Source organism: Mustelus asterias, chromosome 26 (genome assembly GCF_964213995.1).
Source record: "Mustelus asterias chromosome 26, sMusAst1.hap1.1, whole genome shotgun sequence".
NCBI classification, from domain to species: Eukaryota; Metazoa; Chordata; class Chondrichthyes; order Carcharhiniformes; family Triakidae; genus Mustelus; species Mustelus asterias.
Window position 1 is genome coordinate 44163561 of NC_135826.1, and position 27566 is coordinate 44191126.

Below are 27566 nucleotides of genomic sequence, written 5' to 3' on the forward strand. Positions count from 1 at the left end.
TCCCTCAGTACTGACCCTCTGACAGTGTGGCACTCGCTCAGCACTGACCCTCTGACATTGCGGCACTCCCTAAGTCCTGACCCTCTGAGAGTGCGGCATTCCCTCAAGACTGACCCTCTGACAGTGTGGCACTCCCTCAGTACTGACCCTCAGACAGTGCGGCACTCCCTCGGTACTGACCCTCTGACAGCTCAGCAGCACTTCAGTATTGACCCTCTGACAGTGCAGCACTCCCTCGGTACTGACCCTCTGACAGTGCGGCACTCCCTCAGTACTGACCCTCTGACAGTGCGGCATTCCCTCAAGACTGACCCTCTGACAGTGCGGCAGTCTCTCAGTATTGACCCTCTGACCGTGCGATACTTCCTCAGTATTGACCCTCTGACAGTACAGCACTCCCTCGGTACTGACCCTCTGACAGTGCGGCACTCCCTCAGTACTGACCCTCTGACAGTACAGCACTCCCTCAGTACTGACCCTCTGACAGTGCGGCACTCCCTCAGTACTGACCCTCTGACAGTGCAGCACTCCCTAAGTACTGACCCTCTGACAATGCTGCACTCCCTCAGTACTGACCCTTTGACAGTGCAGCACTCCCTCAGCACTGACCCTCTGACAGTGCGGCACTCACTCAGTACTGACCCTCTGACAGTGCGGCACTCCCTCAGTACTGACCCTTTGACAGTGCAGCACTCCCTCAGCACTGACCCTCTGACAGTGCGGCACTCACTCAGTACTGACCCTCTGACAGTGCAGCACTCCCTCAGTACTGACCCTTTGACAGTGCGGCACTCCATCAGTACTGACCCTCTGAGAGTGCAGCACTCCCTCGGTACTGACCCTCTGACAGTGTGGCACTCCCTCAGTACTGACCCTCTGACAGTACAACACTCCCTCAGCACTGACCCTCTGACAGTGCGGCACTCCCCCAGTACTGACCCTCTGACAGTGCAGCACTTCCTCAGTACTGACCCTTTGACAGTGCTGCACACCCTCAGTACTGACCCTTTGACATTGCGGCACTCCCACAGTACTCACCCTCTGACAGTGCAGCACTCCCTCAGTACTGACCCTTTGACAGTGTGGCACTCCCTCAGTACTGACCCTTTGACATTGCGGCACTCCCACAGTACTCACCCTCTGACAGTGCAGCACTCCCTCAGTACTGACCCTCTGACAGTGCGGCACTCCCTCAGTACTGACCCTCTGACAGTGCAGCAGTCTCTCAGTATTGACCCTATGACAGTGCTGCACACCCTCAAAACTGACCCTCTGACAGTGCAGCACTCCCTCAGTACTCACCCTCTGACAGTGCAGCACTCCCACAGTACTCACCCTCTGACAGTGCAGCACTCCCACAGTACTGACCCTCTGACAGTGTGGCACTCCCTCTGTACTGACCCTCTGACAGCGCAGCAGTCTCTCAGTATTGACCCTCTGACCGTACGATACTTCCTCAGTATTGACCCTCTGACAGTACAGCACTCCCTCGGTACTGACCCTCTGACAGTACAGCACTCCCTCAGTACTGACCCTCTGACAGTGCGGCACTCCCTCGGTACTGACCCTCTGACAGTGCGGCACTCCCTCAGTACTGACCCTCTGACAGTACAGCACTCCCTCAGTACTGACCCTCTGACAGTGCGGCACTCCCTCAGTACTGACCCTCTGACAGTGCTGCACTCCCTAAGTACTGACCCTCTGACAGTGCGGCACTCCCTCAGTACTGACCCTCTGACAGTGTGGCACTCGCTCAGCACTGACCCTCTGACATTGCGGCACTCCCTCAGTACTGACCCTCTGACAGTGCAGCACTCCCTCAGTACTGACCCCCTGACAGTGCAGCACTCCCTCGGTACTGACCCTCTGACACTGTGGCACTCCCTAAGTCCTGACCCTCTGACAGTGCGGCATTCCCTCAAGACTGACCCTCTGACAGTGCGGCACTCCCTCAGTACTGACCCTCTGACAGTACAGCACTCCCTCGGTACTGACCCTCTGACAGTGCGGCACTCCCTCAGTACTGACCCTCTGACAGTGTGGCACTCGCTCAGCACTGACCCTCTGACATTGCGGCACTCCCTAAGTCCTGACCCTCTGAGAGTGCGGCATTCCCTCAAGACTGACCCTCTGACAGTGTGGCACTCCCTCAGTACTGATCCTCAGACAGTGCGGCACTCCCTCGGTACTGACCCTCTGACAGCTCAGCAGCACTTCAGTATTGACCCTCTGACAGTGCAGCACTCCCTCGGTACTGACCCTCTGACAGTGCGGCACTCCCTCAGTACTGACCCTCTGACAGTGCAGCATTCCCTCAGTACTGACCCTTTGATAGTGCTGCACTCCCTCAGTACTGACCCTCTAACAGTGCAGCACTCCCTCAGTACTGACCCTCTGACAGTGCAGCACTCCCTCAGTACTGACCCTCTGACCGTGCGGCACTCCCTCAGTACTGACCCTCTGACAGTGCAGCACTCCCCCAGCACAGACCCTCTGACAGTGCGGCACTCCCCCAGTACAGACCCTCTGACAGTGCGGCACTCCCTCAGTACAGGCCCTCTGACAGTGCGGCACTCCCTCAGTACAGACCCTCTGACAGTGCAGCACTCCCTCAGTACTGACCCTCTGACAGTGCGGCACTCCCTCAGTACTGACCCTCTGACAGTGCGGCACTCCCTCAGTACTGACCCTCTGACAATGCAGCACTCCCTCAGTACTGACCCTCTGACAGTGCGGCACTTCCTCAGTACTGACCCTCTGACAGTGCGGCGCTCTCTCAGTACTGACCCTCTGACAGTGCTGCACTCCCTCGGTACTGACCCTTTGACAGTGCGGCACTCCCTCAGTACTGACCCTCTGACAGTGCTGCACTCCCTCAGTACTGACCCTCTGACAGTGCGGCAGTCCCTCAGCACTGACCCTCTGACAGTGCGGCACTCCCTCAGTACTGACTCTCTGACAGTGCGGCACTCCCCCAGTACAGACCCTCGGACAGTGCGGCACTCCCCCAGTACAGACCCTCTGACAGTGCAGCACTCCCTCAGTACTGACCCTCTGACAGTGCTGCACTCCCACAGTACTGACCCTGTGACAGTGCAGCACTCCCTCAGTACTGACCCTTTGACAGTGCGGCACTCCCTCAGTACTGACCCTCTGACAGCTCAGCAGTACTTCAGTATTGACCCTCTGACAGTGCAGCACTCCCTCGGTACTGACCCTCTGACAGTGCGGCACTCCCTCAGTACTGACCCTCTGACAGTGCAGCATTCCCTCAGTACTGACCCTTTGACAGTGCTGCACTCCCTCAGTACTGACCCTCTAACAGTGCAGCACTCCCTCAGTACTGACCCTCTGACAGTGCGGCACTCCCTCAGTACTGACCCTCTGACTGCGCGGCACTCCCTCAGCTCTGACCCTCTGACAGTGCAGCACTCCCTCAGCTCTGACCCTCTGACAGTGCAGCACTCCCTCGGTACTGACCCTCTGACAGTGCGGTACTCCCTCAGTACTGACTCTCTGACAGTGCGGCACTCCCCCAGTACAGACCCTCGGACAGTGCGGCACTCCCCCAGTACAGACCCTCTGACAGTGCGGCACTCCCCCAGTACAGACCCTCTGACAGTGCGGCACTCCCTCAGTACAGACCCTCTGACAGTGCGGCACTCCCTCAGTACAGACCCTCTGACAGTGCGGCACTCCCTCAGTACTGACACTCTCTGGAGCTCAATGCCCCGACTGATGAATGCAAGCATGCCGTGTGCCTTCTTGACGACCTTATCCACCTGCATTGCCACTTTCAGTGATTGGTGGACATGTACGCCCAGATCTCTCCGTCTATCAACACTCCGAAGGGTTCGACCATTTACTGTATAATTCTGACATGCATCTGTTGTCTGTAACGGTTGAAAGCCAAACCTTTGCATTGATTGATCCATGATGTTCTTTTTAACCCTGTAGGTCCTGTACACCGGGATTGTCATTTATGCGCCTGCTCTGATATTAAACCAAGGCAAGTGGTCACTGTTGAGTTTCGCCTTTATCAAATTGCAATTACATGTTAGCTGGACTGGGCAGTTCAAACCCTTTTCTAATCAACTCGAGTTAGTGAGGCTTATCCGCCCTAAACTCCCTCCACCTCTTTATACCTCCCTATCCTCCTTTAAGATCCTCCTCCAAGCCTAACTTTTTGACCGGGATTTCTGATCACACACACCCCCCCCCCCCCCCCCCCCCCCAGCATCCATTTTTGTCCAATGGCCCATCTGGGAAGCACCTTGGGATGTTTTTCCACATCAAAGGCGCTATACAAATGGAAATTGTTGTTACAATCCAATAGCAGCAGATGTTGATGACCTGACTCCGAGATGGATGACGTGGTGATCCCACAGGACAAAAATATTGGCCAACGTCCGACTGGGGGCAACACTTTTCAAAATTATTTCTGGGGATATGGGCTGGAAGGTATTACCCCTCGGTAGTTGCTATTAAGAAAGTGTTGGTGAGCTTATTTCATGGGCTATCGTAGTCCTTGCACTGTAGCTATCGCCCACAGTGCTGAGCTAGGGAGCGAGCCAGGAATTTGACCCAGTGATGTGAAAGAACAGCTGATATATGCGACACCTTTAAAGAAAATAAGCGGGGTAGGCAGTGGCGCAGTGGTATTATCACTAGACTCGTAATCCAGCTATCCGGGGTAATGTGTGGGGGACCCGGGTTTGAATCCCATCACTGCAGATGGTGAAATTTGAATTAGCTGAAACTCTGGAGTTAAGAATCTACAAATGATCATGAAACCATTGACGATTGTCAGAAAAATCCATCTGGTTCACTGATGTCCTTTAGGGAAGGAAATCTATCGTGTTTATCCAGTCTGACCTACATGCGACTCCAGAGCCACAGGAATGTGGCTGGGGCAGCACGGTAGCACAGTGGTTAGCACTGTTGCCTCACAGTGCCAGGGACCCAGGTTCGATTCCCAGCTTGGGTCACTGTCTACATGGAGTTTGCACATTCTCCCTGTGTCTGCATGGGTTTCCTCCGGGTGCTCCAGTTTCCTCCCACAGTCTGAAAGATGTGCAGGTTAGGTGGATTGGCCGTGCTAAATTGCCACTTAATGTCAGAGGGACTAGCTAGGGTAAATGCATGGGGTTGTGGGGATAGGGCTTGGGTGGGATTGTGGTCGGTGCAGACTCTATGGGCCGAATGGCCTCCTTCTGCACTGTAGGGATTCTATGAGGCTCCAAACTGCCCTGAGAAATGGCCTGAGACAGCCCCTCACTTCAAGGGCAAATAAGAATGTGTGCTGGCCATTCCAGTGACACCCACATCCCTTAAACAAAACTGAAACACTCAGGGATTTGGGAGTCATTGGTCAAGATTCTCTTAAGGTTCTCGTAAGGTGCAGGTTCAGTCGGCAGTTAGGAAGGCAAATGCAATGTTAGCATTCATGTCGAGAGGGCCAGAATACAAGAGCGGGGATGTACTCCTGAGGCTGTATAAGGCTCTGGTCAGACCCCATTTGGAGTGTTGTGAGCAGTTTTGGGCTCCATATCTGAGGAAGGATGTTCTGGCCTTGGAAAGGGTCCAGAGGAGGTTCACAAGAATGATCCCTGGAATGAAGAGCTTGTCGCATGAGGAACGGTTGAGGACTCTGGGTCTGTACTCACTGGAGTTTAGAAGGATGAGGGGGGATCTTATTGAAACTTACAGGATACTGCGAGGCCTGGATATTGTGGACGTGGAGAGGATGTTTCCATAGTCGGAAAAACTAGAACCAGAGGGCACAACCTCAGGCTAAAGGGACGATCCTTTAAACCAGAGATGAGGAGGAATTTCTTCAGCCAGAGAGTGGTGAATCTGTGGAACTCTTTGCCGTGGAAGGCTGTGGAGGCCGGGTCATTGAGTGTCTTTAAGACAGAGATAGATAGGTTCTTGTTTAATAAGGGGATCAGGGGTTATGGGGAAAAGGCAGGAGAATGGGGATGAGAAAAATATCAGCCATGATTGAATCGTGGAGCGGACTCGATGGGCCGAGTGGCCTAATTCTACTCCTATGTCTTCTGATCTTAAATAAAAAACAATAATCTGCTGATGTCGAAGGCTGGTGAAAATGTCCACCGAGTCATTGGCTTCGTCTAAGCTGATGTAACTCATTATTTTCCACGTCTTTTGTGTGATAAGACTCCGCCATCAGCTTTAATCTTCTAAAGTTTCCATAGAATAAAGTAAAAACTAACAAATTCCAGCAGGAATGACACGGTGGTTAGCACTGCTGCCTCACAGCGCCAGGGACCTGGGTTTGATTCCGGCCTTGGGTCACTATCTGTGCGGAGTCTGCACGTTCTCCCCGTGTCTGCATGGGTTTCCTCCGGGTGCTCCGGTTTCCTCCCACAGTCTGAAAGACGTGCCGGTTAGGTGCATTGGCCGTGCTAAATTCTCCCTCAGTGCACCCGAACAGGCTACTCGGCGACTTGGGGATTTTCACAGTAACTTCATTACAGTGGGGGTTAACTAACACTTTTAACTTGACTACATTTTAAAACTCAGAAGGCATGCTGAGTTAGTTGAAAATTGACCTACTTGTGACTAATAAATAAACATGAACTTTAAAAACAAGCACAGAGCATGTAATTGGCAAGCGGCAATCCCTCTCACTGTTTGGTACCGATCTATGAATTCCACATTTCAGATTTGGTTTGGGTCATCTATGCGATTAAGGTTGCCAACTCTGACTTAAGCCATTCCAGGAGATTTTTTCCCAAAAGTGATGACGTTATTGATTGACTTGCCTGTTCACCCCGATGCACAATCGCGGGATGTCAGAGCCACACCTTCTCGAGCTGCACTGCCCCGGCTATTATTGGTCTGTCATTCTCACTACAGTAAGAAGTCTCACAACACCAGGTTAAAGTCCAACAGGTTTATTTGGCAGCACGAGCTTTCAGAGCCTCAAGCTCCTTCTTCAGGTGAGTGAGAACCTGAGTTCACAAACAGGGCATATAAAGACACAAACTCAATTTACAAGGTTGGAACCTGTTGGACTTTAACCTGGTGTTGTGAGACTTCTTACTGTGCTTACCCCAGTCCAACGCCGGCATCTCCACATCATTCTCACTTCATCACATCCTGCAGGAAGTTGCCCAAAATGCATATCACTTCCTGTGCAGACAAAGGAATGGTCAGGACCTGGGAAAGGAGGTCACAGTTGCTTAGGTCAGCATTTATTGCCTATTCCTAATTGCCCTTGAAATAACTCCTCAGAGGTGTAGGGTCCATTTATTCCTTTGAATCGGCGAGGACAGCCCTGGTACAATAAATTTCTTTTATTGAACAGATCTTGAAATTAACATTACAGAAGCAGAGAGAAAGCAAACTTCGAGGCCATTCCCTGTATTGTACTGGACAGGATCCCAAAAACAGACTGAACTCTGAACACGCATTGAAACTAAAACATGTCCTAATTCTAATCTTGTTATTGGAAATGTTTTCCGCAAGCTGTCTCTGTCTGGCAAAAACACAGGTCTTGTAGCTGTTGTTATCAAGAATTGTTTTCTTGCTGTGTACTTTTCAGGAATGCGGTCAATTTTCATCTCACCCAGCATGCCTTCTGAGTTTTAAAATGTAGTCAAGTTAGCAGTGTTAGTTAACCCCCACAGTCTAACATTTAAATGTAATTGCGTAGGCTGAAATATCTAAAAATAAAGTATTTGCCCTAGACTGAAGCAGATAGGGCTAAGCATACATAGGATCCTTCAGAGAATGGTGTCCCTTCACCAGATTCTCTTTATTTACAAACTTATCTCCATTCCTAAGAGTGCTTCAGGTACAAAGTCAGAACCCAGAGTTTCAGTAGCCCCTGACACTCCTCATGATATATTCAGGTGAGACTCCCTGATTGTCCAGACAATCATTACCTCAATCAAGGAGCTCATACTCCAAGAGGCCAACCTCATGGGCTTCGTTGAGGTCATTACAACCCTTGAGTCTTGCTAGGCTATTCCAGAGGGCAGTTAAGAGTCAACCACATTGCTGTGCGTCTGGAGTCACATGTAGACCAAACCAGCTAAGGACGGCAGATTTCCTTCCCTAAAAGGCATGAGTGAACCAGATGGGCCGTCATAACCTTGGGTGATATATCTGATAATCACCATTACTGAAACTAGCTTTCAATTCTAGATGTATTAATTGAATCCATAATTCCACCAGCTGCCATAGTGGGGTTTGAAACCGTGACCCCAAATCATTACTGCTTTGCCATCATCCCTGTCTCCACTCGCAAACGCACCCCACCCTCCCCGACATCCGCAGCTTGCAAATCCATCCTCGGAATGTTTTTTGGCTCCCGAAATTTTTGCACACTGATTCCTGGAAGGGCAGGTCATTTGCACATGAGACATAAGGAAATTGGCATAGTTTTCAGCCGAAAATCTGGGGTGGACTTTTCCATGACTTTTACAAGGGGTTATGTGGCAATTTCCTTCTTTCAGGGAACAAAGCTAGGGTGACAAATTCTGGGCATGAAGGTCATTATGTGTAAGGTTCTCCTATAAGGATGTTTAATACATTGTTTAATGGACTGTGTTGAGCCATTAATATGTGGTATTGTCTCATCCTGATGTGCCTTGTTGTCTTTCAGTCACTGGCCTTAATATCTGGGTATCTATATTATCCACTGGATTCATCTGCACATTCTACACAACCGTGGTTAGTAAAGAACATTTACTCAGAAACCCACTGCGCTCTGTTAAAGGTCCTGATATTCTACAGTGCTCACATATTTAGATTCTAGTTTAGCCTGGCACCTTCATGGTTGTCTCTGTAAACTACAGACTCCCTCGAGATGGTCTGTAAAGAAATCAGCATTATCTATTCCTCAACCAATCGCACCATGTATTCAACATTCTAACCTTTCACTGTGATATAACTGTTGGATGCGATGGTTTCTCCCTCTCTGCTCTTTCTATGTAACCTTACAATTTTCTCCCCTTCAAGTGTTTCTCCAATTTATGAATGAAGAATCACGATTGAATCTGCTTCCACCGCCCTTTCAGGCAGCCTGTTCCAGATCATTAAAAAAATCATTGTATTAAATATATTCCTCCATCTCTCCCCTCTGCCTCTCTTTCCAATGGCTTTAACTCTGTGGCCTCCAGTTACCAACCCTCCTGCCAATTGAAACGGTTTCTAACGCTTCAATAGTTTTTATTGACACTGAACTATCACAGCTGTCAAGGAAAGTACTTTGTATCTCGCCATGTTTCGGTGTTTAATGGTTTTCACTCCTGTGCCTCCAGGGAGGGTTGAAAGCCGTCGTCTGGACTGACGTCTTTCAAGTCAGCGTAATAATGTCTGGGTTCATCGCAATCATAATCCGGGGAACCTATTTGGCTGGAGGAACTGCCAGAGTCTTGGAGGATGCATTTAATGGGTCCAGGATCAATTTTGGAGAGTAAGAGAGTAAAGTGTTTGCAATGATCTTCATCACTGGGGCACCGAGCATCCCAGTGAACCTCCATCGTCACTGACCCTGACTGATGTTTCCACTCCTTTCCTGCTGCAGAACTCAAAGTTGAGGAAAATGTTGCTGTAACAATCATGTTCTGGCCCCTGGATGTCTTCCTTTGAAGAATTTATTTGATTGATTAGCTCTTTTCTCTACTTGAAGCCCAACTCCCTGGAAAACTTGCAGCACCTCAAGCAAGTCACCCACACAATAGGCTGATGGCAAATGGTCAGGGTTTGTGGTTTCAGGGGTCAAATAATTGATCCATAACAAATTGGCTCACAATTTGTATCATAGAATGGTCGCAGCACAGAACGAAAGCCCATTGTGAGCACACCAACGTTCTGTGAGGGCAACTCAATTAGTTCCACCTCCCCCACTCTTTTCCCTGTAATACTGTAGCAGGAACATAGAGTTATTCACATCGAGCAGTGGTGGACAAGCTGGCTCAACCCATAAGAACAAGTCAGCTTGAAAAGGTTTAAACAAGTTGAGGTGCCCTAGGCTGTTCCTGTAGCACGTCATTCTTTTAAATTTAATATTGGAAAATGAGCTTTGCTGACAAGTCCAGCATTTATTGTCCATTCCTAATTACCCCGGCTCAAGAAGGCAGCTCACCGCCACCTTCTCAAGTGACAGATCGGGATGGGCAATAAACACCAGCCTTGTCAGAGATGCTCACACACCGAGAATGAATAAAACAAACTCACCAAGGCTCCTTAGACAGCACCTTCCAAACCCATGACGATTCCCATCTAGAAGGACAAAGACAGCAGACAAATGGGAACACCACCATCTGCAAGTTTCCCTCCAAGTCACTCACCATCCTGACTTGGAAATATACCGCCGTTCCTTCGCAGTCGCCGGGTCAAAAGCCTGGATTCCTGCACCATTGTCACTGTGGGCGTACCTACATCCCATGGACTGCAGTTGTTCAGGAAAGCGGCTCACCATCACATTCTCAGGGGCAATTAGGGTTGGGCAATTAATGCTGGCCTGGCCAGTGAATCCCATATCCCATGAATGAAATAAAAATAAAACTCCAGAGAGGTCCTGATCTAGGGGACTTGACCCTTTCTTTAAAGAATGAAAAGAAAGAAACATTGGGTGTAATTGTCCACACTGATGTTGCTGTTGGAAAGCTCTATTACGGGTGATTTGCGTTTGAAATGTTCATTGATGGAAGTTCTCTCTTTAGTTTCGATCCAGATCCCAGGAAACTCTACACATTCTGGACATTTAATTTCGGGGGTATTTTCCTGTCGATGTCCATACATGGAGTGAATCAGGCGCAAGTCCAGCGCTACATCGCTTGCAAAACCGAGTGTCAAGCGCGGCTGTAAGTTGGAATGAGTAAAACCCAAACTGAGCCGAGAGAAGCAGCGGAACGGCTTGGCCGAAGGGCTGAAGGAAAATACAGACTGGAGTACGAGACAGGGCAGGAAGATTCCTCTCACTCTCCTCACATAGATTGTGAGGAAATCGGTGCCAATCAAATTCATTTTCCACAACTTGTGGAAACGTCTGAAGGAAAGAGACAGAAGGGGAAATTTTCCCATCCTGCCCACCATGGGAATCGTATCTAGCGGGGGAGGGGCGAGGGGGGAGGGGGGGGACCATGCAACAGCCCATTGACCTCTGGTGGGCTTTTCCAGTGTTTAGGGCGAGTGCGGCCGTAAAAGAAGAAGTTTCTTGAAAAGCCGAATGGGGTGGTAACTTAGTTTAAGATAACAGGTGCAATAAAAAGCCGGCACTTGTTTGAACGCTGAGGACGTGGAGTTTAGAATTCAGATACAGGGTTCCTATCTCATCACGAGTTAACACAGAGCATGGGACCAGGCCAGTATTTTTCATCACCCCTGGACATGAGGTAACCTCATGATTTACTTTATAAATAAAATTTAAGCTCCCTTTAGTGTGGCACTGTTAAGGACCAGATGGTATTTCATGAAGTTAATGTCGTCCCTAACTTTTACAATTGATTTTGACATTAGGGTGAGCATAAATTATTTCACCCCAGGTATGATTACAGTGACCCACTAGGAAGCTTTTATCAAAACAAACTTTATTTAAGAGCACAGTTAGAATATAACAAAAAAGAAATTGCATAACTTTTACCAATTAAAGTACTTAAACATGGCAAAGCATAATTCTTAACAGCTAGCTATCTCTGTTGTTCCAATTTATCCCCCACAGACATGAATCCCTTCTTTAGAACCAGTTAGCACAGAAAGCAAAGATGCTTAGGTAGGTGCTCGACCTCCAGCCTTTTGACACCTCTGAAGAGTGATCCAGGCACACCCCTGTCCTCTGATTCTCATGATGTGGAAATGCCGGCGTTGGACTGGGGTAAACACAGTAAGGAGTCTAACAACACCAGGTTAAAGTCCAACAGGTTTATTTGGTAGCAAACGCCACTAGCTTTCGGAGCGCTGCTCCTTCGTCAGATGGAGTGGAAGAAGATGGAGTGGATGAAGTGGAAGAGTGGAGAGCAGATTTCCACTCCATCTGACGAAGGAGCAGCGCTCCGAAAGCTAGTGGCGTTTGCTACCAAATAAACCTGTTGGACTTTAATCTGGTGTTGTGAGGCTTCTTACTGTATTCTAATTCTCATGCAGCAACTTCGAGAGAAAGCTCCACCTCCAAGCAGTAGAATCTCAGAGAAAAAGGCTTCTTTCTCAGCAGATTCCAGTCTCCACTTCGGACAGAGCAAGGAACACAGAGAGTGCAACCTCTCTCTAAAGATCCCAAAAGCAGACTGCCTTAAGTTCTCTGTGTAAGCCCAGTTGTACCCAGTCACATGACCCTACCTGTCAATCAACCCAATCAAGCCCCACTCTGCAATTTCCCAGGGGAAAACACAAAACACTAGAACACTGCTTTAATTCAGATCAAAACAAACATTGCATCAATTAAGATCAATTATGTTGCTGCAGTAACAATACAGTGCTGCTGAATCCAGACCAAATGACTCCAATAAAATGGAAGAGACTAGTAAATACATTCAACACAGAAACATGACTAAAATACATTCCTTAAAGGCACAGTATCGTCCCAAGCACCCAGTGTAGAAGCCAGTGATAAGGAACCCAGTGTACGATGGTTAATCTCAATTTGGGTGGTTATTGTGTGACCTTGGGGCTAGGAGGAGATGCATCAGCCACAGTTCTTCCTTCTGGTTCCCACTGGGATTTGGGAAAAGGGGCGGTCAGTCCCAAGCGCTCCCAAGATTGGCAGGTTGATAAGAAACCTAAGACCAAATAACAGAGTTCTTCCAAATACTGGGTAATGGAAATCTGGCACTCTCCCCCACAAAAAAAAAAATTTGTGGCTGGTAATCAAATGAAATTTTCATTTGATTACCAGGAATTTGTTGACTAAGGGTTAAGGCACCAAAGTGAGGCAAATGAATTGAATTGTGGAACATTCTGAATGCCAGACTCTGCTTGCATCTGTTTACAGGGCAATCTTTGTAAACCAAATTGGTCTGTGGATTATAATGATGAGCGCAGGGACCTGTGGAATCATTATGTTTGTCTTGTACAAGGATTGCGACCCTGTCAAAGCTGGGCATGTCTCCGCACCGGATCAGGTGAGGCAAACGCAGAACCAGACGGCTGAGTGAGCAGCGGAGCGAGGAATGGTTTTCACCGGAATGTAACTCCCCAAACACTGCACCCCCGTCCCCCCAATCTACTTCAAAACCTCAGGGCGGCACGGTGGCACAGTGGGTTAGCACTGCTGCCTCACAGCGCCAGGGATCCGGGTTCAATTCCAGCCTCGGGTCACTGTCTGTGTGGAGCCTGCACGTTCTCCCCGTGTCTGTGTGGGTTTCCTCCGGGTGCTCCGGTTTCCTCCCATCCCAAAGATGTGGGGGTTAGGTTGATTGGCCGTGCCAAATTGTCCTTTAGTGTCAGGGGGATTAACGTGGAGTTACGGGGATAGAACCCGGGTGGGATTGTTGTCAGTGCAGGCTTGATGAGCCGAATGGTCTCCTTTTGCACTGTAGGGATTCTATTCTATTCTCTAACCCTCCAGCCCCCAAAGTCTCAACCCTGCTTTTTTAATGTCAAGTTGTGCTAAAACAATTCTGGCCAAATTGACCGTGAATTCAGTTGCCGAGGTCCTAAATCCTGGAATTTGCACCCTATTCCAAAGTTGTGCAGATTAGGGGGATTGGCCATGCTAAATTATGTGTTGGTTCGGGGGATTAGCAGGGTAAATATGTGGAGTCAGTGCAGACTCGATGGGCCGAATGGCCTCCTTCTGCACTGTAGGGATTCTATGATTCTATATGCAGGCTAGATGGATTGGCCATGCTAAATTATGTGTCGATCGGGGGACTAGCAGGATAAATATCTGCAGTCAGTGCAGACAGATGGGCCAAATGGCCTCCTTTTGTGCACTCTAGGGATTCTATGATTTTATGTGCAGATTAGGGGGATTGGCCATGCTAAATTATGAGTCAATTAGGAGGATTAGCAGGATAAATATGTGGAGGCAGTGCAGACTCGGTGGGCCGAATGGCCTCCTTCAGCACTGTAGGAATTCTATGATTCTACGACTCCTCTCCGCCTCCCTCCCATACTTTTGTCCTTTGAAACATTCCTCAGATATGACCTCTTTGACTGAATATTTGTGATTATCTGTCCTAATGTCTCCCTGTGAGGACTGGGGACATGTTTGGATTAATAATTCTCCTGTGAAGGGGGATGGGGGGGTTTATTACATTAACAACACTTTCTAAACGTGAGTTGTTGCTGTTGTTTTGACAAATTATGGTCCTTGATGTTAGTTTCTATCAGACTCTCTTTCCACTTTCAGATGATGCCGTACATGGTGCTGGACATATTTCAGACGTACCCTGGAGTTCCCGGATTGTTCCTGTCTGCTGCCTTCAGTGGGACACTGAGGTATCACTATGGCATTGAAGGGAGCCTCCAATCATTCCAATATCTCTGAAAGGATTTCTGTCAAGTCTCATAGTGGTCGAATCTAAATCTACTCTGTTAGAATTTTATAAATTTGTATGAGGTCCTCTCTCACTCATCTAAACTCCAGTGAATATAATCCTAATCGACTTAGTCTCTCCTCATATGACAGATCTGCCATCCCAGCAATCAGCCTGGTAAACCTTCGCTGTTTCCCTTTATAATAAGGACATCCTTCCTCAGATAAGGACAAACAAAACTGCACACAATACTCCAGGTGTGGCCTCACCAACGCCCTATACAATTACAGCAAAACATTCCTATCCCGATACTTAAATCCTCTCGCTATGAAGGCCAAAGTACCATTTGCCTTCTTTACTGCCTGTCGTACCTGCGCGCTTATCTTCAGCAACTGATGTACAAGGACTCCAAGGTCTTGCTGAGAATCCACCTCTCCCAATTTACACCCATTCAAATAATACAAGGCTCGTATTAACTGTGGTCACACCTGCCTATCTGGGTGTACATTAAAGAGCCTGTGATGTGTTTTATAAAGATCAAAGGGGGAGGTTACCCAGTGTCCAGACCAACAACCTTTCCCCCAATCGCCGTTATCAATTACAGATTAACTGGTCATTCATTCCATTGCTGTTTGTGGGATTTTGCTATGTGTAAACTGGCCGTCGCATTCACATGAAATTATGTCTACAATTCAAAAGTGATTCCCTATCCGTTAAGTGCTATGAAACATTCTGAGATTGGGAAAGGTGGGATATTAACGTCAGTTTTCCCTCCCCTTATTTGAACAAAACGTGTTGCGTTTGGAGCCAGTAATATCCCGCAAAGATCCACCAGATGAATGACAACTTCAGCATTGTTGAATAAGGGATGACTGTTGGCCAGGATGCCCTCTTGATCTTCGACTTGTCCTGTCTGACCTTTAACCTCCATTTGACAAGCAGAAAGGTTCAGAGTTCACATGGGAAGGTCAGTTCCTCCAATATTCCCGCTTTCCCGCCTATTTGACTCGCTGGCGGTTTCAAAGCCCAAAGCTTCCTACCCCATAGTCCGAGTGCTCGCACTCAATTCAGGCCAAAGCTGTGTGAGGACCGTAGCTTGAAATGCTGTTTTATTTCCAGCACAGTTTCCACCAGTATCAATGCGATGGCAGCCGTCACTGTGGAGGACGTCATCAAGCCCAGAATGAAAGTCCGGTCTGAGAAGAAACTCATCCTGATATCGAAAGGATTGTGTGAGTATCTGTCGGCACATTTCCATGTCTCCAATCTGCAGGATGCTGGATAAGGCCAATAATGAACAATGGCTGTGGGCGCTGACTTTCCATCACCCGGAATTGCAGTTTGCTGCAGAACAACAGCAGAAAGAGCACGAATGGGTCATGTGGACAAGTGACAGCACGGCGGCAGAGTGGTTAGCACTGCTACCTCACAGTGCCAGGGTTCCGGGTTCAATTCCCGGCTTGGGTCACTGTCTGTGTAGATTCTGCACGTTCTCCCCGTGTCTGCGTGGGTTTCCTCCCACAGTCCAAAGATGTGCCGGCTAGGTGGATTGGCCGTGCTAAATTGCCCCGTAGTGTCCCAAGATGTGTAGGTTAGGTGGGTTATGGGGATAGTTTCAGGGTGGGATGCTCCTTCGGAGAGTCAGTACAGGCTCAATGGGCTGAATGGCCTGCTTCTGCATTATCGGTATTCTATGATTTGAAAGAGCCTGTTCTTACATTTAATATAGTCATGGCTGATCTTCTATCTCAACTCCACTACCCACTCTGTCCCTCAAACCCTCAACTCCCTGAGGTTCTCAATGAATATTTCTCCTCTGTGCTTACTGTGGTGAAAGGTATGAAGACTTGGGAACTGGGAAAGTTAGTGGCGGTATATTGGGGACAGTTCGCATTTCAGTAGAGGAGGTGATGGATGTATTAAAATGTATGAAGGTGGATAAATCTCCTGGCCCTGACCACCACATGAGGCTAGAGAAGAAATTGCGGGAACCCTGGCTGAGATATTTGCATCATCGTTAGCCATGGGTGAAGTACCAGAAGGCTGGAGGATAGCAAATGTTGTGCCCTTATTTAAGAAGGGCTGCAAAGAAAGATCTGGGAATTATAGACCGGTAAGCCTAACATCTGTGATGGGTAAGTTACTAGAGAGGATTCTGAGGGATAAGGTATACAGGCATTTGGAAAGACAGGGTTTGATTAGGAGTAGTCAGCACGGCTTTGTGCATGGGAGATTGTGCCTTACAAATTTGATAGAGTTCTTTGATGAAGTGACCAGTAAGGTTGATGAGGGCAGGGCAGTAGTTGTAGTCTATATGAACTTCAGTAAGGCCTTTGATAAAGTTCCACATGGTAGGCTGCTCTGAAAGGTTAGATCACATGGAATCCAGGGAGAGCTGGCAAATTGGATATACAATTGGCTTGATGGCAGGAAGCAAAAGGTAATGGTGGAAGGATGTTTGTCAGACTGGAAGCCTGTGACTCGTGGTGTGCCTCAGGGGTCAGAGCTAGGCCCATTGCTGTTTGTTATCTATATCAATGATTTGGATGAGAATGTACAAGGCATGATCAGTAAGTTTGCAGATGACACTAAAATAGCGGTATTGTAGACAGTGAGGAAAGTTATCAAAAATTACAGCAGGATCTTGATCAGCTGGGGAAGTGGGCCAAGAAATGGCAAATGGCGTTCAACACAGATAAGTGTGAGGTGTTGCATTTTGGAAAGTCAAATCAAGGTAGGACTTTCACGGTGAATGGTAGGACCTCAGAGAGTATCGTGGAACAGAGGGACCTTGGAATTCTGGTGCATGGTTCTCTAAAGGTGGAGTCACAGGTAGACAGGGCAGTGAAGAAGGCTTTTGGCATGCTGGCCTTCATCAGTCAGGGAATTGAGTATAGAAATTTGGAAATTATGTTACAGTTGGACAGGACGTTGGTGAGGTTGCACCTGGAGTATTGTATTCAGTTTTGGTTGCCTTGCTATAGGAAAAATGTTATTAAACTGGAGAGATGTTATTAAACTTCCAACACTACAGTTAAGAAAGTCCATCAATGCCTCTACTTTTTCAGAAGACTAAGGAAATTTTGCATGTCAGCTGTGACTCTCACCAACTTTTACAGATGCACCATAGAAAGCATTCTTTCTGGTTGTATCACAGCTTGGTATGGCTCCTGCTCTGCCCAAGACCGCAAGGACCTACAAAAGATGGTGAATGTCGCCCAATCCATCACGCAAACCAGCCTCCCATCCATTGACTCTGTCTACACTTCCCACTGCCTCGGTAAAAGACAGCCAGTATAATTAAGGACCCCATGCACCCCGGACATTCTCTCTTCCAATTTCTTCCTTCGGTAAAAAGATACAAAAGTCTGAGGTCACGTACCAACCGACTCAAGAACAGCTTCTTCCCTGCTGCTGTCAGACTTTTGAATGGACTCACCTTGCATTAAGTTGATCTTTCTCTCCATCCTAGCTATGACTGTAACACTACATTCTGCACTCTCTCTTTTCCTTCTCTATGAACGGAATGCTTTGTTTGCATAGCGCGCAAGAAACAATACTTTTCACTGTATGTTAATACATGTGACAATAATAAATCAAATCAAATCAAATCAAAAAATGCATAAGAGATTTATAAGGGTGTTGCCAGGATCCAAGGGACTGAGTTATAGGGAGAGATTGGACAGGCTAGGACCGTTTTTTGTGGAGTGTAGGAGACTGAGGGGTGATCTTATAGAGGTATATAAGATCATGAGAGGCATGGATAGGGTGAATGCACTCAGTCTTTTTCCCAGGGTTGGGGAATCGAGCACTCGAGGGCATAAGTTTAAGTTAAGAGGGGTAAGAATTAATGAGAACCTGACGAGCAACGTTTTTACACAGAGGGTGGTACGTATATGGAATGAGCTGCCAGGGGAAGTGGTTGAGGCAGGGACATTGACAACATTTAAAAGGCATTTGGGCAGATACATGGATAGGAAAGGTTTAAAGGGATATGGGCCAAATGCAGGCAAATGGGGTTAGCTTAGATGGGCTTTTTGGTCGGCATGGAATAGTTTGGGCCGAAGGGCCTGTCTCCGTGCCGTAGAGTCTATGATTCCTTTAGTGGCCAAAAATCATCGATGGAACTCAGTTTGAAAAAACCCAATGGGCGGGGTTTTACTGCCTCGCTTGAGCGAGACCGGAAACTCCCGCCCGAGGACAACGGACATTTCCATTGTCCGCCCCTCGCCCGCTCCGATTCCGTGGTGGGCGGGACGGCAGAATTCCGGTGAATGGCTGGGCTTCCAAAGAGCCCTGAAATAAAGAATTCCAAAGATTCACAACCCTTGGAAGAAATTTCTCCTCATCTCAGTCCTGAATTCATAAATCCTAAGTCACATCTTGTGTGATCCGAGGTTCTCGGTTGTTAACTCAATTAGTTAGGAATGGGCAACTAATAGTGATTTTGCCAGTGATGTTCACATCACATGAATCAGTATAAATGGAAATATCCCCATCAAATTCTTGAAGAACTTTATTCATTTCAATGACATCATCTCTCATTCTGCCAAACCCCAAACAGGCCAATTCTGCTGAACATTTCTTCATAGGAAAATCCACACATCCCAGGAGTCGATTCAATGACCCTTCACTGCAACTCCTCGAAGGCAGATTTATCCTTTCTTAGTCCAAAATAACACTCAATTCGTCAGAATTCCTCGGCATTATCTTTGAGTGAACATTGATTGAGGGTATTTTGGAAGGTCTAATACAGATAGGAAATATACAGTAAATGGCAGAACCCTTAAGAGTATTGATAGGCAAAGGGATCTGGGTGTACAGGTACACAGGTCACTGCAGGTGGAGAAGGTAGTCAAGAAGGCATAAGGCATGCTTGCCTTCATCGGCCGGGGTGTTGAGTTTAAAAATTGGCAAGTCATGTTGCAACTTTATAGAACCTTAGTTAGGCCGCACTTGGAATATAGTGTTCAATTCTGGTCGCCACCCTACCAGAAGGGTGTGGAGGCTTTGGAGAGGGTACAGAAAAGATTTACCAGGATGTTGCCTGGTATGGAGGGCATTAGCTATGAGGAGAGGTTGGAGAAACTTGGTTTATTCTCACTGGAGCGATGGAGGTTGAGGGGAGACCTGATAGAAGTCTACAAGGTTATGAGAGGCATGGACAGAGTAGATAGTCAGAAGCTTTTTCCCAGGGTGAAAGAGTCAATTACGAGGGGGCATAGGTTTAAGGTGCGAGGGGCAAGGTTTAAAGGAGATGTACAAGGCAGATTTTTCACACAGAGAGTAGTGGGTACCTGGAACTCGTTGCCGGGGGAGGTCGCGGAAGCAGATACGATAGTGTCTTTTAAGGGAAGTCTTGACAAGTATATGAATAGGATGGGAATAGAGGGATATGGTCCCCGGAAGGGTCGGGAGTTTTAGTTCAGACGGGCAGCGTGGTCGGTGCAGGCTTGGAGGGCCGAAGGGCTTGTTCCTGTGCTGTAATTTTCTTTGTTCTTTGTTCTTTGCATCAAAAGCTTTGAGGAAGTCCCCAGCATCTCCAGCTTTATATTATGCTAATCATGGCATCATTTAATCAGAATTATTTCATTCACTCATTTACTTCCTTATTTGTGATCTGCCTTGATAATGTTCCACATAATATAGAACCATCGAATCATAGAATCCCTGCAGTGCAGAAGGGGGCCACTCGGCCCATCGAGCCTGCACCGACAACAATCCCAGCTAGGCCCTATCCCTCTAACCCCATGTATTTACCCTACTAATCCCCCGAATACTGAGGGATAATTTTAGCATGATCAGTCAACCTAACCTGCACATCTTTCGGTCTGTGGGAGGAAACCGGAGCACCCGGAGGAAACCCAAGCAGATAACATGCAAACTCCAAACACCCATGATCCTCCATCTGAGTTCTTCGACTATAAAACAAATGACAAATCCTTCATTTCAATGTTATCCCGATTTCTTTTCACGATGGAGGCAATGTGTTCAGGAATCCTGTACCCAACTATGAATTGTTTGATGGGACAATGTAGAAGGAGTTTTACTCTGTATCTAACCCCGTGCTGTACCTGTCCTGGAAGTGTTTGATGGACGACAGTGTAGAGGGAGCTTTACTCTGTATCTAAACCTGTGCTGTACCTGTCCTGGGAGTGTTTGATGGGGACAGTGTGGAGGGAGCTTTGCTCTGTATCTAACCCTGTGCTGTACCTGTCCTGGGAGTGTTTGATGGGGACAGTGTAGAGGGAGCTTTACTCTGTATCTAACCCCGTGCTGTACCTGTCCTGGGAGTGTTTGATGGGGGACAGTGTAGAGGGAGCTTTACTCTGTATCTAACCCCGTGCTGTACCTGTCCTGGGAGTGTTTGATGGGGACAGTGTCGAGGGAGTTTTACTCTGTATCTAACCCCGTGCTGTACCTGTCCTGGGAGTGTTTGATGGGGACAGTGTAGAGGGAGCTTTACTCTGTATCTAACCCCGTGCTGTACCTGTCCTGGGAGTGTCTGATGGGGGACAGTGTAGAGGGAGCTTTACTCTGTATCTAACCCCGTGCTGTACCTGTCCTGGGAGTGTTTGATGGGGACAGTGTAGAGGGAGCTTTACTCTGTATCTAACCCCGTGCTGTACCTGTCCTGGGAGTGTTTGATGGGGACAGTGTAGAGGGAGCTTTACTCTGTATCTAACCCCGTGCTGTACCTATCCTGGGAGTGTTAGATGGGGACAGTGTAGAGGGAGCTTTACTCTGTACCTAACTCTGTGCTGTAACTGTGCTGCGTATATTTGGTCTGACAACATTTATCTGAAATGCAAATATCTCTCAGTTCACAGCTCACCTGGAATGCTTTTAGGAAATAAATTCCAAAAGTTCTCATTAATATTCAGAATAGACATTTCCCTTGTGTGTTCTAGTCATTGGTTTCAGGGCTTGCCTGGGTCCACACACAGAAAGAAGGCTACGTTCCAAGGTCAAGAAATAAATATTCTCAACAATTTGATCCAAAACTGTATTTTTTCCCAGAGTATTTAAAATGTTGAGTTGCATCTGACAGAAAAAAATCCAATAACACTTTAACATGTGAAAGAGAAATAGGGATACAGTTCATCGACTCGCGGCAGTGCAGAAGAAGGCCATTCGGCCCATCAGGTCTGCACTAACTCTCCAACAAAACATCCAACCTTTCCCATAACCCCGCATATTTACTCTGCTAATCCCCCTATACTACAAATTTTGGGACACTAAGGGGCAATTCTTTTTTAGCATGGTCATTCCACCTCCCTTGCACGTCTTTGGAGTGTGGGAGGAAATTGGAGCACCCGGAGGAAACCCTTGCGGACATAGGGCGGCACAGTAGCACAGTGGTTAGCACTGCTGCTTCATAGCTCCAGGGGCCTGGGTTCGATTCCCGGCTTGGGTCACTGTCTGTGTGGAGTTTGCACATTCTCCTCGTGTCTGCGTGGGTTTCCTCTGGGTGCTCCGGTTTCCTCCCACAGTCCAAAGATGTGTGGGTTAGGTTGATTGGCCATGCTAAAATTGCCGCTTAGTGTCCTGAGATGCGTAGGTTAGAGGGATTAGCGGGTAAATATGTAGGGATATGGGGGTAGGGCCTGGGTGGGATTGTGGTCGGTGCAGACTCGATGGGCGAAATGGCCTCCTTCTGCACTGTAGGGTTTCTATTCTATTCTATGATAGGGAGAACGTGCAAACTCCACACAGACAGTGACCCGAGGCTGGAACTGAACCCGGGTCCCTGGCGCTGTGAGGCTGCAGTGCTAACCACTGTGCCACCGTGCCGTCCAGATTTTCATAAAAACTACAGTGGAAATGAAAGTTTGTAATGACAAAGAGTCTGTTTCACAACCACCTCTCCATGGGCCATTAGTGATGGGCAATTAATAACATCTTTGCCAGTGATGCCCAGCTCCCATTAACAAATTAAAAATAAATCTCATTGCCATCGTAATGAGGTCACAGCTTCTCTTCTTGTTCTGCCCCTCCCCTATCTCTCTAACTTCCCCCAGTCCTAAAACCCTCCAAAATCTGTGCTCGCTCCAATTCGAGAGTCCTGATCATCCCCAATTTTAATCTCTGCACCATTGGCGAGCATGTCATCAGTTTTCTAGGTGTAAAGTTCTGGAATTCCTTCCTTAAGCTTCTCCAATCTCTCTCCTCCTTTAAGACATTCCTTAAAATTTACCTCTTTGACCAAGCTTTTGACCATCTGTCTACATGTTTCCTTTTGTGGCACAAGGCCAGGTTTTGTCTGACAATATTGCTCGGAGGCAACTTGGTATCTTTCAACTGCGTTAAGGTTGCCACACAAATGCAATGTGTTGTTGTTGTAAACACCCCCTCTGTATTTTGTCCAGCCCTGCTGTATGGTTCCGTCTGCGTCATTTTTGCCGCATTGGTCTCGCTGCTTGGAGGAGGAATCTTCAAGGTACGTTGATGTTGATATGGGTCAGGGACCTGCTGCCATTACTGTACATGGGACCGCTTCAGATTGGGACTGGGGGTGGAGGGGTGGGGTGTTGGGGAGTTGGAGGTGGGGAGTTGGGGGTGGGATCGGGAGGGAGAGGTGACAGGAGCGGAGGGGGAGGGGGAGGGAGAGGGGAGGGGGAAGGGGAGGGTAAGAGGGGGGAGGGTTGCATACAGGTGACGTTGAAAACATAGAAACATAGAAGATAGGAGGAGGAGGAGGCCACTTGTCCCTTCGAGCCTGCTCTGCCACTCATTACGATCATGGTTAATCATCCAACTCAACAGCTTAATCCTGCTTTTTCCCCATAACCTTTGATCCCATTCGCCCCAAGTGCGATATCCAGCCGCCTCTTGAATACATTCAATGTTTTGGCATCAACTACTTCCTGTGGTAACGAATTCCACAGGTTCACCACTCTTTGGGTGAAGAAATGTCTCCTCATCTCCGTCCTAAATGGTCTACCCCGAATCCTCAGACTGTGACCCCTGGTTCTGGACTCCCCCCACCATTGGGAACATCCTCCCTGCATCTACCCTGTCTAATCCTGTTAGAATTTTATAAGTTTCTATGAGATCCCCCCTCATTCGTCTGAACTCAAGCAAAAACAATCCTAACTGAAGAACATAAGAACTAGGAGCAGGAGTAGGCCATCTGGCCCCTCGAGCCTGCTCCGCCATTCAATAAAATCATGGCTGATCTTTTTGTGGACTCAGCTCCACTTACCCGCCCGCTCACCAGAACCCTTAATTCCTTTACTGTTCAAAAATGTATCTATCCTTGCCTTAAAAACATTCAGTGAGGTAGCCTCAACTGCTTCACTGGCAGGGAATTCCACAGATTCACAACCCTTTGGGCCCAATTTTACCATTTTCATTCTAAGTGCCGAATCTGGACGTAGTACAGATCTGACGTAGAAATCCGCTTTCAGACGCCCCCATACACTCTCAGCCATCTCCAGTCCGATCTGCGCTGTGGGCGGGGCTTAGCGCTGCCGGAGTGATCGGAGCTCTGAACCGCACATGCGCAGTTAGGAAAACATTGGAAAAAGCGCGCCCGTGTCAGATCGCTCCCGAGCTGCAGAAAGCTGAGAAAGCAGCCCGGGAGTGACAAGCGGGAGCGAGGGTGTACCCCGGGGCAGAGGGATCTCTGGTGGGGGTGCGGGGGGTACAGGGGGTCCGCTGCCACTCTGCGGGCGATCGGTGGAGGGGGAGGGGGCAGGGGTGGCGGTCGGTCTGGGTAGCGGGGGGTGATGGATAAGGGGGACTAGAATGATCTGACCCGCCTCTCTCCTCCCCCCCCCCACCACTGATCTGAGTCAGAGAGCCGTTGGAAACACTGAACGCGCTCTTCAGAGGCTGGAGTGCCCGACTCAGACTTTTATTTAGCAGGTCCCTAAAAGGGCGGTTCTGGATCGGCAAACGCAGTGGTAAAGGGGGAAATGCTGATAGAGTTGGGCAGACCGTTCATTAATTCAATTTAAATGCAAGCAAATGCATTTAAATCGTCGTTGCGCCCGATTTGGGCGCGGAACGGATCCCCGCCATTCGCGGGTCTCAGAAAAGCGGCGATCTGCACAGACGCGGGTGCAGATCGCGATAAAGGCCTCACACCCGACTTTACCGCGATTTCGCGCCCAAAAACGGGAGCAAATTGTCGGTAAAATCGGGCCCTTTGTGTGAAGAAGTTCCTCCTCAATTCAGTCCTAAATCTGCTTTCCCTTATTTTGAGGCTATGCCCCCTGGTTCTAGTTTCACCCGCCAGTGGATACAACTTCCCTGCTTCTATCTTATCTATTCCCTTCATAATCTTATATGTTTCTATGAGATCTCCCCTCATTCTTCTGAATTCCAATGAGTATAGCCCCAGTCTCCTCAGTCTCTCCTGTAGCCAGTGAGGACACAAAGGTTTCTCTCAAGGCCCCAACAATTTCCTCCCTTACTCTCTCAGTATTCTGGGGTATACCCCAATTCCGATTTCTTAACTTTCTTCCTAGCTCCCTGTATTCTGCTTTTAGAACCTCATCCCTTTTTTTACCTGTCATTTGTACCAATGTGTACTACGATCACAAAGAAGTAGGGGAGATCCTAAATGAATACTTTGCGTCGGTATTCACAAAGGAGAGGGATGTGTTGACTGGGAGTGTCTCGGAGGGGAGTGTTGAACCGTTGGAGAAAATCTCCATTACAAGGGAGGAAGTGTTAGGTTTGTTAGAGAATATAAAGACTGACAAATCCCCAGGGCCTGATGGAATCTATCCAAGGCTGCTCAGGGAGACGAGAGGTGAAATCGTTGGGCCTCTGACGCAAATCTTTGTCTCGTCACTGGACACAGGTGAGGTCCCAGAGGATTGGAGGATAGCCAATGTGGTCCCGTTATTTAAGAAGGAAGTAGGAAGGATAACCCGGGTAATTATAGGCCGGTGAGCTTGACGTCCGTGGTGGGGAAGTTGTTGGAGAAGATTCTTAAAGATAGGATGTATGCGCATTTAGAAAGGAATAAACTCATTAACGATAGTCAACATGGTTTTGTGAGAGGGAGGTCATGCCTCACGAACCTGGTGGTGTTTTTTGAAGAAGTGACCAAAATGGTTGACGAAGGAAGGGCCGTGGATGTTGTCTATATGGACTTTAGTAAAGCATTTGACAAAGTCCCTCATGGTAGGCTAGTGAAAAAGGTTGGATCCCATGGGATAAAGGGGGAGGTGGCTAGATGGGTGGAGAACTGGCTTGGTCACAGAAGACAGAGGGTGGTAGTGGAAGGGTCTTTTTCCGGCTGGAGGCCTGTGACTAGTGGTGTACCGCAGGGCTCTGTATTGGGACCTCTGCTGTTTGTGATTTATATAAATGATCTGGAAGAAGGAGTAACTGGGGTGATCAGTAAGTTTGCGGACGACACAAAACTGGCAGGACTTGCAGATAGTGAGGAACATTGTCAGAGGCTACAGAAGGATATAGATAGGCTGGAAATTTGGGCAAGGAAATGGCAGATGGAGTTCAATCCTGATAAATGCGAAGTGATGCATTTTGGTGGGAATAATGTAGGGAGGAGCTACACGATAAATGGAAGAACCATAAAGGGTGTAGAGACGCAGAGGGACCTGGGTGTGCAAGTCCACAGATCTTTGAAGGTGACGTCACAGGTGGAGAAGGTGGTGAAGAAGGCATATGGCATGCTTGCCTTTATAGGACGGGGCATAGAGTATAAAAGTTGGGGTCTGATGTTGCAGATGTATAGAACGTTGGTTCGGCCGCATTTGGAATACTGCGTCCAGTTCTGGTCGCCACACTACCAGAAGGACGTGGAGGCTTTGGAGAGAGTACAGAGGAGGTTTACCAGGATGTTGCCTGGTATGGAGGGGCTTGGTTATGAGGAGAGATTGGGGAAACTGGGGTTGTTCTCCTTGGAAAGACGGAGGATGAGGGGAGACTTAATAGAGGTGTATAAAATTATGAAAGGCATAGATAGGGTGAACGGTGGGAAGCTTTTCCCCGGGTCGGTGGTGACGTTCACGAGGGGTCATAGGTTCAAGGTGAAGGGGGGGAGGTTTAACACAGATATCAGAAGGACATATTTCACACAGAGGGTCGTGGGGGCCTGGAATGTGTTGCCGGGCAAGGTGGTGGAGGCGGACACACTGGGAACGTTTAAGACTTATCTAGACAGCTATATGAACGGAGTGGGAATGGAGGGATACAAAAGAGTGGTCTAGTTTGGACCAGGGAGCGGCGCGGGCTAATTGTTCCTGGTTTCTCGTTTCAAGGCTTCATTCTACGATCATCTTGCTGGTGCCAGTACAGAGTGAGACTGCGGATAGTTGGGAACCTGTCTCGGGGGCAGGGAATTCATATGGTGTTCGTGGAAGTGGAAATGACTAGGGTTGGGAAGCATTTTCCGATCGGGGCCATTGTGATCTCCTGGACTCGTTTCGATCGCCTCAGGGGGTCGGAGAGGAATTTCCCAGATTTTTTTTTCCCCATATTGGCCCTGGGGTTTTTCACTCTGGGTTTTCGCCTCTCCCTGGAGATCACATGGTCTGGAATGGGGGGGTGGGGGTAAGTTAATAGGTTGTAATGAACAAAGCATCGTAGCTGTGAGGGACAGCTCGGTGGATAGGATATTGGTATGTAGATAGGCTGGAAAATTGGGCGGGGATCCTGGATTCAGGATTCAATCCTGGACCGGGGAGCGGCGCGGGCTTGGAGGGCCGAAGGGCCTGTTCCTGTGCTGTATTGTTCTTTGTTCTTTGATCACTGGCTGTTCACCCTCCCCCTCCAGAATGTCCTGTACCCGTTCCGAGACATCGTTGACCCTAGCACCAGAGAGCACCATACCATCCTGGAGTCGCGTTTGCAGCCACAGAAACACCTTCTATTCCCCTTACAATTAATCCCCTATAACTATTGCGCTGGCACACTTTTTACTCCTCCCCTCTGCAGCAGAACCAACCGTGCTGCAACGAGTTTGGCTGCTGCTGCTTTCCCTAGAGAGGTCATTCTCCTCAACAGTATCCAAAGCGGTATATCTGTTCTGCAGGGGAATGGTCACAGGAGATTCCTGCACTACCTGCCTATCTCTCTTGCTCTGTCTGGTGGTCACCCATTCCCTTCCTGCCTGCAGAGTCTGAGCCTGCG

The 27566-nt window shown here is 48.3% G+C and overlaps 1 protein-coding gene across 1 annotated transcript in view; it reads left to right on the forward strand.

The window, feature by feature from the left end:
- LOC144479768 (sodium/iodide cotransporter-like) overlaps nt 1–27566 on the forward strand; it is a 64065-nt gene that overhangs the window by 22084 nt on the left and 14415 nt on the right. The window contains exons 3-10 of the mRNA XM_078198805.1: nt 3958–4009; nt 8636–8703; nt 9294–9448; nt 10701–10841; nt 12965–13094; nt 14327–14415; nt 15573–15685; nt 22823–22893. Of these exons, the coding sequence (XP_078054931.1) occupies nt 3958–4009; nt 8636–8703; nt 9294–9448; nt 10701–10841; nt 12965–13094; nt 14327–14415; nt 15573–15685; nt 22823–22893 (819 nt within the window). The remainder of the gene's footprint in view (nt 1–3957; nt 4010–8635; nt 8704–9293; nt 9449–10700; nt 10842–12964; nt 13095–14326; nt 14416–15572; nt 15686–22822; nt 22894–27566) is intronic.